The sequence below is a fragment of the Apiospora phragmitis genome (assembly GCF_038363925.1).
Source record: "Apiospora phragmitis strain CBS 135458 chromosome Unknown utg000011l:1.0-3236445.0:1.0-3240683.0, whole genome shotgun sequence".
Classification (NCBI taxonomy): domain Eukaryota; kingdom Fungi; phylum Ascomycota; class Sordariomycetes; order Amphisphaeriales; family Apiosporaceae; genus Apiospora; species Apiospora phragmitis.
In genome coordinates, this window is record NW_027117411.1 from 2,789,201 (window position 1) to 2,802,667 (window position 13,467).

General features: G+C 53.7%; 4 protein-coding genes across 4 annotated transcripts; 2 read left to right on the forward strand and 2 right to left on the reverse strand.

Moving 5' to 3' along the window:
* Window positions 1-1,166: 1,166 nt before the first annotated feature.
* On the forward strand, window positions 1,167-1,940 carry PG994_013609 (guanine nucleotide exchange factor; the record flags this gene model as incomplete). Its single annotated transcript, XM_066865018.1, has 1 exon — window positions 1,167-1,940. The coding sequence occupies one exon, from the start codon at window positions 1,167-1,169 to the stop codon at window positions 1,938-1,940; it is 774 nt and encodes a 257-aa protein (XP_066709979.1).
* A 46-nt stretch (window positions 1,941-1,986) lies between these two features.
* On the forward strand, window positions 1,987-6,804 carry PG994_013610 (transporter SEC7; the record flags this gene model as incomplete). The annotated part of the gene is given in 3 exon segments (XM_066865019.1): window positions 1,987-2,445; window positions 2,507-3,370; window positions 3,388-6,804. 3 exon segments carry the CDS (start codon window positions 1,987-1,989, stop codon window positions 6,802-6,804), a joined length of 4,740 nt encoding a protein of 1,579 aa, XP_066709980.1.
* A 1,282-nt stretch (window positions 6,805-8,086) lies between these two features.
* On the reverse strand, window positions 8,087-9,709 carry PG994_013611 (uncharacterized protein; the record flags this gene model as incomplete). The annotated part of the gene is made up of 3 exons (XM_066865020.1): window positions 8,087-9,043; window positions 9,134-9,271; window positions 9,335-9,709. The coding sequence occupies 3 exons, from the start codon at window positions 9,707-9,709 to the stop codon at window positions 8,087-8,089; spliced, it is 1,470 nt and encodes a 489-aa protein (XP_066709981.1).
* A 2,905-nt stretch (window positions 9,710-12,614) lies between these two features.
* On the reverse strand, window positions 12,615-13,256 carry PG994_013612 (uncharacterized protein; the record flags this gene model as incomplete). The annotated part of the gene is made up of 1 exon (XM_066865021.1): window positions 12,615-13,256. One exon carries the CDS (start codon window positions 13,254-13,256, stop codon window positions 12,615-12,617), a length of 642 nt encoding a protein of 213 aa, XP_066709982.1.
* Between the last annotated feature and the right edge of the window lie 211 nt (window positions 13,257-13,467).

The following is a 13,467-nucleotide window of genomic DNA, read 5'->3' on the forward strand; positions in this document are numbered from 1 at the left end:
AATTGCCATTCCAGAGCTGGCCGCCGTGCATTTCACCAGTCTCGGTGATATCGAGAGCTATTCCATCCACCATCCTTTGCGCAGGTTCGTGCCTCACAGCAAATCACAGAAGCCAAGAGGATAGCGGAGTCCTGACTTTTAACCTTTTAGATGGATGGAGGCTTGTCAATCAATATTTGATTGAGTGAACTGGGAATCTCCAGCCACATGGGGCTCAGGAACACCAAGGCCACCCCTTTCTCTGGGTTAATATCAAGATCAAATCACCAAACCCACGCCTCACGAAGATCGGACCTGCAAGTGGCCAAGTGTGTTTAATCTCGTGTTTATGTCAGCATTCATCGATGCTTGGGTCCGGCACCGGTTGTCGTATTGTCGTATTTTTGGTATGTGCTACTAAACTTCTGCCAGCAGGGAGCAGGAAAGAGGGACCACCTGGACCCAGCGCCTACCTTTAGCCGGTACGTACCCTCGCACCGCACCCCGTGTCTCCCGTCACCCCCTGGCCAATGACCCAGAGTACTACGCAACGCGAACCCGAGGAGGAGAACAGCTGCAGATTTCTGGACGTTTATGTAACCGACGTCCAGTGCAGTAGCATTGGCGATTGCATTTCCCGGACGGACTGGGCAAAAGCAGAGAGACACGAGAACTCATTGAGTTATTTCAATCGTCATTGAATTGCTGGCAGCTGCGTGCGACATCCAGTTGAACTTTATTCGCGTTCCATCCAAATTATTTTCCAACTCTACCATCTGCCCCCTAAATTTACTGGATGCCATGTATCCTGAGGACAGATAATTCCTGACTTGACCAGACTGCTGCGTTCACATCCATCCTGGAATCCTTCCCTCTTTCAGCTGTCCACACGCCTGATCTATCTGTGAACTAAGTCACGGCGCGCGTAACGAATTCCACTGCTGGATTTGGCCCGCAACTATCGATCCCGCCGCATCCTATTCGAGAGGAGCGCATTTGCCTAACCTAGTGTACATACATCCATCCCTAGCACAGGCAAACCCAAGATCCAAGACAAGACAGGATACCTTGAAGACCACGTATTACCAACCAACACGCCCAGTCCTTACAGCACCACCCCACGCTTCCCGACAACGACGACGCCGACCACGAATGGCCCACGACACCGAGTCGTGAACGCGGACGCCATGACCTCTCTCGTCTTCGTGGTGTCCTCTTTGGAGGTCATCCAGGCCTCCAAGGAGGCACAGAGGAACAAGCAGCTTGCCGACCTGACCGAAACCGCCCTCAAGGCCATCAAAGAAGCAGACTCGCCGCTGCCCGACCCCGATGTTGTCTTCGCGCCCCTGCAGCTGGCCACCAAGCTCAACAGCAGCCAATTGACAAATGCCGCCCTCGATTGCATAGGCAAGCTCATATCCTCCTCCTACTTCTCCGCGCACACCGGCGCAACCCAGCAAGACGGCACAGAGCAGGCCCCGCTCATCGACCGAGCCATCGACACAATATGCGACTGTTTCCAGGGCGAGACCACACCCGTCGATGTCCAGCGCCACATCGTCCAGGCCCTCCTTGCCGCCGTCCTCAACGATAAAATCGTCGTGCATGGCGCCGGTCTCCTCAAGGCCGTCCGGCAGGTCTATAACGTCTTCCTTCTGTCCAGGAGCACCGACACCCAACAGGCCGCCCAGGGTACCCTGACCCAGATGGTGGGCATGGTCTTTGAGCGCGTCAAGACGAGGCTACACATGAAGGAGGCGAGGATGAGCTTGTCGAAGCTGAAGCACAGCACCAGCAATGTGACCTTCGACGCCCCGGAGTCTATGAATGGCAATGGCAACAACCATGTGCCGGCAGAAGGGGACGACGAGGCGGATGGCATGCATGATGGCGCGTCCGAGACAGCGCCTTCCGAATCCACCAACAACGACGGCGCGAAGCTGACGCTGAAGGATCTTTGAGCACAGAAAGAGCTTCGACGACTCAAACCTAGGCGATGGGCCGACCATGGTCACACAAATAAAGACGACGAAACCTGCGCGAAGCGTATCGGAGCCGACGACAGGCGAGAGTGTCAATGGCGAAGACTCGACCGAGTCCCTCGACGCCGAAGACGAAGTTTACATCCGGGATGCTTACCTTGTCTTCCGCTCGTTTTGCAACTTGTCCACCAAAATCCTGCCACCCGATCAGTTATACGACATCCGTGGCCAGCCAATGCGATCCAAGCTCATCTCTCTGCACTTGATCCGCACCCTTCTGAACAACCATATTCTCATCTTCACTTCTCCACTATGTACCATCACCAACACCAAGAGCAACGAGCCGACGAGCTTTCTCCAGGCCATTAAGTATTATCTATGTTTAAGTATCACAAGAAATGGCGCTAGCTCCGTAGATCGGGTCTTCGAGGTCTGCTGTGAAATATTTTGGCTCATGTTGAAATACATGCGAGCCCCTTTCAAGGTAACATCCCGCCCTGACCATCAACCCCAGTATAGAGGGACTGCACTAACCCCGGAACCAGAAAGAGATTGAGGTCTTCCTCAACGAAGTATATCTTGCGCTCCTGGCGAGGCGAAATGCGCCCCTGTCTCAAAAACTGTACTTTATCAACGTGTTGAACCGTCTCTGTGGTGACCCCCGAGGTCTGGTCGAGACGTACCTGAACTACGATTGCGACAGAAACGTTGCAAACATCTTTCAAACCATAATCGAGGATCTTGCCAAGTTCGCGAGTGGCCCGGTGCCTATTACGTCCGCCCAGGAGCAGCTATACGAAGATAAGTTCTCGAACTCTGGCAATGGCGCCGACTGGCAGCTCAAGGGCATGCTACCGCCGCCCTTGACAGTGGTGCAGATCGCTCCCCCGGCGGAAACCGAGTCGGAGGTTCCAAAGGACTACATAATCAAGCGGACAGCCCTGGATTCGCTTGTCGAAGCGCTTCGATCTCTAGTCAACTGGTCCATGGTAGGACGACCCGGCGCCAACGCTGGTTCTTCCGATGAGACTCGCGCCTCGTTGGAAGACATACGAGAGTCGATCGATCCGTCGGCCAGTGACAGCGTATCACGCCTCGAGACCCCGCTGCCACCTTCAACGCCAATCATGGAGGATGACCCTGCTCAGTTGGAAAAGGAGAAGGCGAGGAAAACTGCCATGACGAACGCCATCAGGGCTTTCAATGAGAAGCCCAAGAAAGGCATAAAACTTCTCTTGCAGGGAGGTTTCATTCCCAGCGACAGTCCAGAAGACATCGCGAAGTTCCTGATCTCGAATCCCCAGCTGGACAAGGCACAGATTGGAGAGTACCTTGGCGAAGGTGACCCCAAGAATATTGAGATCATGCACGCTTTCGTGGATACCATGGAGTTCGCCAAGAGGCGCTTCGTCCCTTCCTGCGCCAGTTTCTGCAATCGTTCCGACTGCCTGGTGAAGCACAGAAAATCGATCGCTTCATGCTCAAATTTGCCAATCGTTACGTTATGGGCAACCCCAATGCGTTTGCGAATGCCGATACCGCCTATGTTCTTGCCTACTCGGTCATTCTACTCAACACAGATCTTCACAGCAGCAAGATTGCTCGACGCATGAGCAAGGAGGACTTTATCAAGAACAACAGAGGTATCAACGACAACGCCGATCTTCCCGACGAGTACCTGCTGGGCATCTACGATGAAATCGCAAACGACGAGATCGTTCTGAAGAGTGAACGCGATGCGGCGGCGGCTGCAGGTGTGGCGACGGCACCATCGACGGGTTTTGCTGCGGGTCTTGGTCAGGCCTTCTCCAATGTTGGTCGCGATCTTCAAAGGGAAGCACACGTGCAACAGTCGGAAGAAATCGCCTTACGGTCTGAGCAGCTCTTTAAGAACCTCTTCAGGAACCAGAGACGTAACGCTGCCAGGGTCGGCATTAAGTTCATCCCTGCCACGTCCTTCCGTCACGTCGGACCCATGTTCGACGTTATCTGGATGTCGCTGTTCTCAGCATTATCAAGCCAGATGCAGAAGGCCAGTAACATCGAGGTTCACAAGCTATGTTTGGAGGGTATGAAGCAAGCAATCAAAATTGCTTGTTTATTCGAGCTGTCGACGCCTCGAGAGGCTTTCATGTCAGCTTTGAAGAATGCCACCAATCTCAACAACCCCCAGGAGATTCTCGCCAAGAATGTGGAGGCACTGCGAGCGATGTTGGAACTCGGCCAGACTGAGGGTGACTATTTACGAGAGTCATGGAAGGATGTACTGATGTGCATTAGTCAGCTGGATCGACTACAGTTAATATCCGGAGGAGTCGATGAAGGCGCCATCCCTGATGTCTCGAAGGCGCGCTTTATGCCACCTGAGCGAAGTAATACCAACGATTCTAAGAAATCGACGGCTTCGTCTCGGCACCGCAACCGATCCAACACGGCCCCGAAGGGTTTCTCCATGGAGATTGCTCTCGAAAGCAGGTCCGAGGAAGTCATCAGGAGCGTGGATCGCATATTCAGCAACACGGCAAACCTCAAAGGTGATGCGATCGTTCATTTTGCTCAGGCATTGACCGAAGTCAGCTGGGACGAGATCAAGGTGTCAGGCTCCAACGACTCGCCTCGCACCTACAGCTTACAGAAAATTGTCGAGATCAGCTACTACAACATGACGCGTGTACGATTCGAGTGGGCAAACATCTGGGCAGTGCTCGGCCAGCACTTCAACAAGGTCGGATGCCACAACAATACTGCCATTGTCTACTTCGCGCTCGACTCTCTACGCCAATTGTCCATGCGCTTCATGGAGATCGAGGAGTTGCCTGGTTTCAAGTTCCAAAAGGACTTCCTGAAACCCTTCGAGCACGTGATATCGAACTCCAACAATATAACGGTGAAAGACATGGCGTTGCGCTGTCTGATTCAGATGATCCAGGCTCGTGGGGAGAACATTCGGTCCGGGTGGAGGACAATGTTTGGCGTATTCACAGTGGCCGCCAAGGACCCCCACGAATCGATTGTGACGCTCGCGTTTGAAAACGTCACCCTGGTTTACAAGACACGATTTGGGGTGGTTATATCTCAGGGCGCCTTCACGGACTTGATTGTCTGCCTGACCGAGTTCTCCAAGAATGTCAAGTTCCAGAGGAAGAGCTTACAAGCGATGGAGGCACTGAAGTCTATTATTCCGCGGATGCTCAAGGTCCCAGAGTGTCCCCTTTCGCGAAGGTATGATGCATCAGGGACTCTGGATGTCAATGCGCCCAAGCCCCCCGATGCCTCGACGAAACAGCCGAGTGGTACCTCTCTCGAAGAGGGATTCTGGTTCCCCATCCTCTTTGCCTTCCATGACGTTCTGATGAATGGAGAAGACCTCGAGGTTCGGTCCAATGCTCTCAACTACTTCTTCGAGGCTCTTCTCAAGTATGGTGGCGACTTCCCACCGGACTTCTGGGACATCCTCTGGCGCCAGCAGCTTTACCCCATCTTCATCGTGCTACGATCACGGCCGGAGCTTAGTAACGCATTGAGCCATGAAGAGTTGTCCGTGTGGCTATCAACGACTATGATCCAGGCTCTCCGGAACATGATTGTACTGTTTACCCATTTCTTTGATGCATTGGAGTACATGCTCGACCGATTCCTCGACCTCCTGGCACTGTGCATTTGCCAAGAGAACGACACAATCGCCCGGATAGGAAGCAATTGCTTGCAGCAGCTCATCCTACAGAATGTGCTCAAGTTCAATGCTGGACACTGGAACCAGATTGTCGGCTCTTTCTGCGAACTGTTCGAGAGAACAACCGCTTATCAATTGTTTTCGGCTACCACCATCAACGCACCTTCGGCCCTCTCACCTCCTCCCAACGGACTTGGCTTTGAAGTCCCCTTGACGCCGACCGATGATACCGAGGAGGGAAACGCATTGAGCATCAACGGCACCGACAAGAACGGCCTGCCATCGGAGTCGGAAACAAAATCGGGTTCGCCGGGTCCTGCGGCTGCCAATGACGACAGTCTGCGCACGCCCACCACCATGTCGGCGGCGACCCCTCTGGAAGACTACAAGCCCAGCTCGTCTCTTCAGCAACAGCCTGTTGTGGTAACAGCTGCTCGACGTCGCTTCTTCAACCGGATCATCTCTCGTTGTGTTCTACAGCTACTTATGATTGAGACAGTCAATGAACTGTTCTCCAATGAGGCTGTTTACTCGCAGATCCCTTCGGCCGAGCTATTACGGCTGATGGCACTGCTTAAGAAGTCGTTCCTGTTCGCGCGCAAGTTCAACAACGACAAGGAGCTGCGGATGCGGCTGTGGCGCGAAGGGTTCATGAAGCAACCGCCCAACCTTCTGAAGCAGGAGAGCGGATCGGCTGCTACGTACATCCAGATCCTCTTCCGCATGTTCGCGGACACGTCGCCGTCGCGGGCGGAGAGCCGGCCCGAGGTGGAGAAGGCGCTGATCCCGCTGTGCAAGGACGTGATCAAGGGGTACCTCGCGCTGGAAGAGGAGTCGCAGCAGCGCAACATTGTGGCGTGGCGCCCCGTCGTGGTGGACGTGCTGGAGGGCTACTCGGTCTGGCCGGAGAAGGAGTTCGAGGAGCACCTGCGGGCCTTTTACCCGCTCGTGGTCGAGCTGCTCGGCAAGGAGGTAAGCCCCGACCTGCGGGGCGCGCTGCTGGCCGTGCTGCGGCGCATCGGCGAGGTGGCGCTGCACATCGAGGGCATGGCGGGCGGGCGCCGGGATAGCATTATTAGTGTCGCGGCGACGGAGACGCCGACGACGGGGGAGCTGGGAGGGCAGCATGGCGGGGAGGAGGGCGAGGTCGGTATGCGTATGCGGAGCTAGCTGTCTGAAAAGCAAGCAATCAAGCTGCATGGATGAAATGGAGGGGCCAGGCAGACAGCACAGCCAATTACTCAGCAATTATAGAAGAACTTCTTTAGGGCAGGCAGGCAGGCATTTAGGGCGCGTGTGTACGTATGAGTGTGTGTTGTATCACGTCAAGTCTTGAATTTTCCGCCCGACATGACTTTTTTTTTTTTTTTTTCGAAAAAAAGAAAGTCAATTGATTGCCGCCAGTCAACGGCAGCGATATTACTTGGGTCAGCATTCTGTTCGTATATCAAAATAGGAAGCGTTATTTAACGATAGAATTCAAGACTTGGTTCGTCGATATACGATGTGTTTTATTGACCTGATTGCCCTGACGGTCATGCCTGTCTGTCATCAGGGGTTCGGGCGTGACTGGTAGAGTCCTAATATCAATGCAATATGTCAGCGGATTCTGACAGCTCGGGTGTTGCAGTCCAGCAGTGACAACGACGTCGTTCCCATGTTCTCGAGATAAGTTTAGAAATTTTGGCTAAAGATTGCGAGGCTAGATCTGCAACTGAAAGTACCTTGTTCTTCATGCTGAAGTGGCCAGACCAGGGGTGAAAGGTTCGACGCGTGGTCTTTTCTTACTTGACGGAGGGATGCATTGGCAAAGTTAAGTCAGTAATAAATACATAAAGCTCTGTAGTCCCCTCTCCATTTTCTCCAAAAAGTGCACTTTGGGGAAACACACGAAATGACAGCTCCGCCCACACTCATCCTTCGAACCCGTCAGAAAAGATCCCTGCTGTGTTTGTACCCAAGTAGAATGATCTGTTGTCGACCATGTAATTAGGAAGATCGGCAAATGTCTCGGCCAACTTTTACCGACTCCGATCGACTGTGACGACTGCCATCTCGGCGAACTTGCAGATTGGTACACTGGATCACCGTCAACAGGAGAAAAGAGGGTGCTTGCTGACCTAATCCTGGGAGGGAGCCGAGACAGGAAGATGGATGACGGTGAGTAGCGCTTTCCCTTTCCCCGCGGAGTTCGGGCAGGTCCGGGCTGTTTTGCAGGGCGTGCCACAGACATTCCAACTCCAAATTTCTTTGCGGTGACTCTTTGGCATAAGGGATTTTGCAACGGTCGACAGATAAGGTGGGCATTGAAATCAGGGGTCGGTCGTTAACATTCAGCTCTATAGTGGTATCATATACACATAACTCCACATGAACAAGTATCTACATTGATTGCATTACCCTTCCAGCATGCCATGCACGTAACCATGAAAGGGGTTGGTTTGATAGCTAGCTAACTCCACACTGGCCCTTGCAAGTCCCATGGAAACAGCAGCTCACTGCCCAGATCTATGGAATCCATACTCCGCAGCTCGGCATCCCAGTCGATCAGTCCGTCGTCGTCGTCGTCTGGATGTGTTGAAACCAAGGATCTGCCAGTAAGTGCCATGGCTTCTGCCAAAATTTTAGTGCCCTCCTCGTCCAAACGTACACTCGCAGCCAAAAACTCTGGAGACTGTCCATCCTGGCCCGACTCTACACCGCGCAGAGCGGTGCAGGTGAGCGCCTTCTGCCGCGCATCGCCGGCTTCGTACAACACGACGAGGTGGAGCGCCCCGCCCAGTTCCAGGGGCCGGCGGCGTCGCATGTAAGGGTAGACTTGCCAGAGCCGGCGGCTGTATTCAAGGAGCTGGTGTTGCTGTTGCTGTTGTTCCACATTGTGGCGGCAGCTGTCGTCTTCCCCGCCATCTGTGTAACCATAAGGGGAACCCACGGCGAGGAAGGAATCGGCGCACTGCAGGATCCGCAGGGTCACGACGGTGAAGAAGGCGTGGGCGCGGAAGAAGTTGGCCAGGTTGTAGTTGGCGAATTCATACGAGGTTGAAGTGAAACCATCGTCACAGCCTGCCGTCTGGTTGGTATTTCCCTTATCGTTATTCTCGACCTCGACGATGCTGCCCAGCTCCAGGGCCTTGGCGAAGACGGACCGGTCCAGCCCATCCAAGTACTCGAGCAGCGCGCCTGCCCGCAATACCACCTCGGCGGCCAGCATGGAGTCGGTCGGGGCCTCGTGGAGCTGTCGGAGCTGGCGCACGAGGGTCGGCCAGACGGCGACCTCGATCCAGAACCGGCAGAACCGGCTCAGCAGCTTTGGCCTCAGAGGGGCGGCGTCGAGGGCTTTGTAGAGAGCGCCGGACCAGACCGGGTCGGCAAAAACGCTGTCTTTGCCACGGCGCACGTCGCCTATCAGCTGTTTTCGGTCAAGCATGTTGGTTAGTCTGTCTGGCTTCTTATCTTTCACTAAGGAAGCAAGCGGGTTAAGAAAAAGATCATAACGGACCACGGTGAAGAAGCTCTCGAAGATCAAATGCAGCTCGAGCTCGGAGAACCCCTGGTTACAACCACCAGCACTTATAACGGCGGATAGACCGGCGGCGTGGTTGCTCTGGTAGCTTACATGCATATCATTGCAGACTATCTAACGCAAGTTCAGCCATGGTTCACTCGCTACAGAACAGCAACTTCTGGTTTGTTAATTTACCTCTACATTCTGCAGTATCGTCTGCGCTGCCAGTGTTGTTGTTATCGTCAGTTTGGAAGCCGGGTCTTCGAAGGCTTGCACCAGGGCCTGCCGCAGACTTATAAGAGCGGTGTCGTAGAGCTGGGCGTCCAGCCATGCGCTTCTCGGCAATCCGCGTTGCATGTTGGACCAAGAGGTCGTCAGCAGTTTCGTGGCATGCTGCAATGCTGCGCTCTGGCCGAGCAGAGGCGGCAGCAGCCCGACAGAAGCGCCCCACAGGTGTAAGTCGTGGCCCGTTCCGGGCGCGGCGTCCAGGCACCATAAAAGTTCCGCCGCGAGTCGGTCGACGGGGGTCGGAGTGATGTCGCGCGGTTTCGATGGTCTGGACAGCCGCATTCGATGAAAGCTGCCCCCGTCTCGGGAACGGTCCGTTCCCAGCCTGATTTCGGCTGGCGCTTCAGGATCCGTGGGGGTGATGGCCTGGAATGATGATGGATATCATCATCTTTGGGCGTTGAGGTATCACTCCCACCACCGAAGGTGGGAGGAGATGCGCTGTCGTAGCCACCGGATGCGGAGTGGCAGCCATTGATGACAAACTTCATCCTAGGCGGACCGGAACATTGGCGCTTTGCACGTTGACATGCACCGCATGTCGGCCACGCCTCATCACACTATTGGGAGGGTTTCTCATTAGAAGCTCCATCTTTACATGATATAGGGTACATCTGTAATGGATAAAGCGGAGAAAATAATCAGATAGATAGTAAAGACTTACTTTCGTCTTTCTTGCCTTGCAGAAGCTACAACGGTTTGATTTGGGTATGCCGACCATCGTGTGCTATCTTTCTGCTGAGAGTTATGCTGGTTCGAGAAGGAGTTCAAGAAGTAAGCAACACACTAGGCTGAATGGACGGTATGCTTCATATTGCCTATTCCGTGGAATTCTATAGGGGTGTGGAGAGGGGTTTAAGTAACATATAGTTGGTCCCTTGCAGAACAGTGTCTCGACAATAATGCCCTGTGGATGATCATGTGAGATGGCGATTACATCGTTTTCACCCGCGCCTTGGCCAGTTATTCGAGAAGATACGGAACATGGATAGACAGGCGACTGCATCTTATTGGGTACCGACCATTGATCTCCGCGGGCAATAGGGTTGGCCGGACGGGGGTTCCACCTTCAGCTCTTGCACCGCCGGCACTCATCAGAGATGCAGAAACGAACATGGTGTGCGTCAGTGTTGATGTTGCAGCACTAACAGTACCGGCCCATGTCAAAAGAAGCTCATTGGGCGGTCTTGGCTCTGCACCCAAGCGCGAACAGACGTACGTTGGGGAGGGACGGGCGAGTCTTCTCATTGGCCCCTTTTGGGAGACCTCGCACCCTTGATCCCAACTCGGTAAAACTAAGTGAAAGGGAAGAAGAATCTTACGCTACCCACCACGCCTTCTCCAACGGCAGACCCCACCGTCCCAAATCTTACTGCAGCTACAACCACAAGGGAGGGACCGGAAATCCATCATCCATCCCAGCAGTCTGGACAGCCGTTCCTGAGACCTGAACTCTGCCGCAGTGAGAGCAACGGCTATGCAGATGATATGAGATCCAGTCAGCAGACTCGGAACGCCAGACCGCAAAAGATCGGCAAGGACAGAGAAGAGAAGAACTTATCTAACACATGCAGAGAAGCATGACCAGGACTTTCAGCCCTACCTGACTTATCTGTCCTGCCACGTAGTAAGAAAGCAACCCCTACCCCAACTCCATCCATCCATAAGTAGGGTTGCTAGGCTACGCTACTGCTTACTCCTCCTTTCCAAAAGTGCACTTTTGCTGTCGGAACAGACGAGTGGGACTGCCTCCCTTGCTACTCTCCTCAATTGGGCTGGGCACAATTCTCGTTCTGTCACCAGGCATAGATTGGTGGTATTATGGGCATCACCGATAGGTGGTGTGTCTGCAGCTTACCTATTCTCTTCATTATTGCACATTCGAACCCAATCCCGCAGCATGCAGATAGGTATCTTCGGTCTTTCTTGCTTCTCAGAGTGGCTGGTGTTGTTCGTATTCAGATAAGCTCTGTAATTCCACGATATCATGTCATAGCCCTGCTTACTTGAGGGGCTGCCAGAATGGCGGCGCCCAGAGACAAAGCTTGTTCCTGAGACGGATTTCACGAACTCCCCAATGAACCGGCGCCGACTAGTTGTCTCAACTATCGAAGAGTGAAACCTTAAATGTGACGTCGAGACCTTTTTGATGTCATCCCTGATTGGACGCCATGTTCTCACCACCATAATGCTTTCCTGGTACCCGGACCGATCAATCTGGCAACCCGGAGCAATTCGTACATGGTACGGGATGATTTTTAGATCCTGATTAGGGAAAATACGGGATGTACAGTCTCAACACGAGGAGAGGAGTCCATATATAGGGGGTAAGCCTCGTACTTTCGCTGGTCGCGGCGAGCGGCGAGCGGCGAGCGGCGCCGAAAAAGTGTCTTTAGCAAAGTTGTACCCCCAGCACACTCGATAAACTCGGAGATTAGCAATAGCCTCATTTGGCCCTAGGTCGATACCTGGTCTATTCCTTGTCCCAAGTCCCGATGCTTCCAGCAAGAACTTAGGAGAAGCTTAATTATAGTCATATACACTATGCATAGTTGGAGTGGACGTCTCGTAATAAAGGGTGAGGCGTTCCGCTTTAAGCGGACACGACTCCATGCAAGCCCAAGCTCACCTGAGTCTAGAGAGCGTCGGTAGTCATGGAAGTTCCATAGGTTGAATCAGAGTAGCGCAGCGGTGAGGCTCGCTGGCATGGAGAAGAGAGCGTGATTTCCTTGGCGAAATACATGCCCGACAAAATCGAATTTGTATGTTCAACATGTGACAATTCCTTGTGGCCAAAGGTCGTGCAGTGATAGCGTTCCGGCTGTCCCTATATGTACGAACCCGTCCCGCAGCCATCTATGTGTTGGGACCAAAGCCTCGGTTTTCCTTTTTCATGTCATATATACAGGTCCTTAGTGTCTGAGTGCATTCCAATTCATCTTATAAACATGCGCTCACTGTATGGAGCACATAAGCCCTTCTTAAACCTTGATGGGCCTCCGTCTCGTGCTGAACCATGCTACAGCGTGCTGCCACATTAAATTAGTTGCTCACGATTTGCATAAAACAGTATAATATAGACATATCAACGCCTGGGTGGTGGTGATGGAGATGCTGAGCGAGATATATATTGCAACCACCAGATTTCAGACAGATTTTGGCAGGAGCATGAGCTTCTTGTAGCCCGTCATCCACGACACCCAAACATCTCGTAGAAGACTTGCCGCATGTCACAAGCCAGCCGTACCCCCATCGCCACATTCAAGAGGAAGGCGCTCTGGTTCTCGTTGGATTTCCGGGTGAGCAGGGCGCATACGAGCAGTGCATGCCCCAAAGCTCTTTCGATCTGGCCGGCGTCGTCGGGCTTAGGGTCGATCAGCTGCAGCGTCGGCTTCAGGAGATACTCGAGCTTCGCGAGCGCGATGGGCCTCGACACGGGCCCGACGCGGAACCGCGCCTGGATCGCCAGCGCGCCGGGCCCCGCAGGCCGCCAGTCGACGCCGAAGTCCTCCTGATTCAGCTGGTCGACGTAGAAGATCTCGAAGAAGGCGTCGATGTAGATCGCCTTGGCCAGGACCAGGAGGGGGCTGTGGAACCCGGCCACTTTGTAGTCGAGGAACAGCATGGGGCCCTCGGCGCCGGCTTCGGTCACCATGAAGTTCCCGCTGTGGGCATCTCCGAGGCCGAAAGCCACCGGGGTTGCGGAAAGCACACTGCCCTCTGGGTCTAGGAGCTGTTTCGCTGTCTCCAGGTGAGTGCGCAGAGAAGGGTAAGGCTCTCCGTTGATGATCAACTTCTTGTCTAAGAAGTAACATGAGTTTTTCACCATCGCAGAGGCTGGTCAAGAACTCCTCAGAGTGTAACCGGGAGAACCGCTCACTGACTAGACGGTCGTAGTAGCACCCCCGGATGGGCTGCCTCTCTAGCTTGCTCGCAACGGCCGGTGACTGGATGGACTTGTAGCATGCTTCGTAGATTATTTCTGCTCTGGCGAGTTCGATGTTCATGAACCAGTCAATAAGGTCGATTTCCATTTTGGG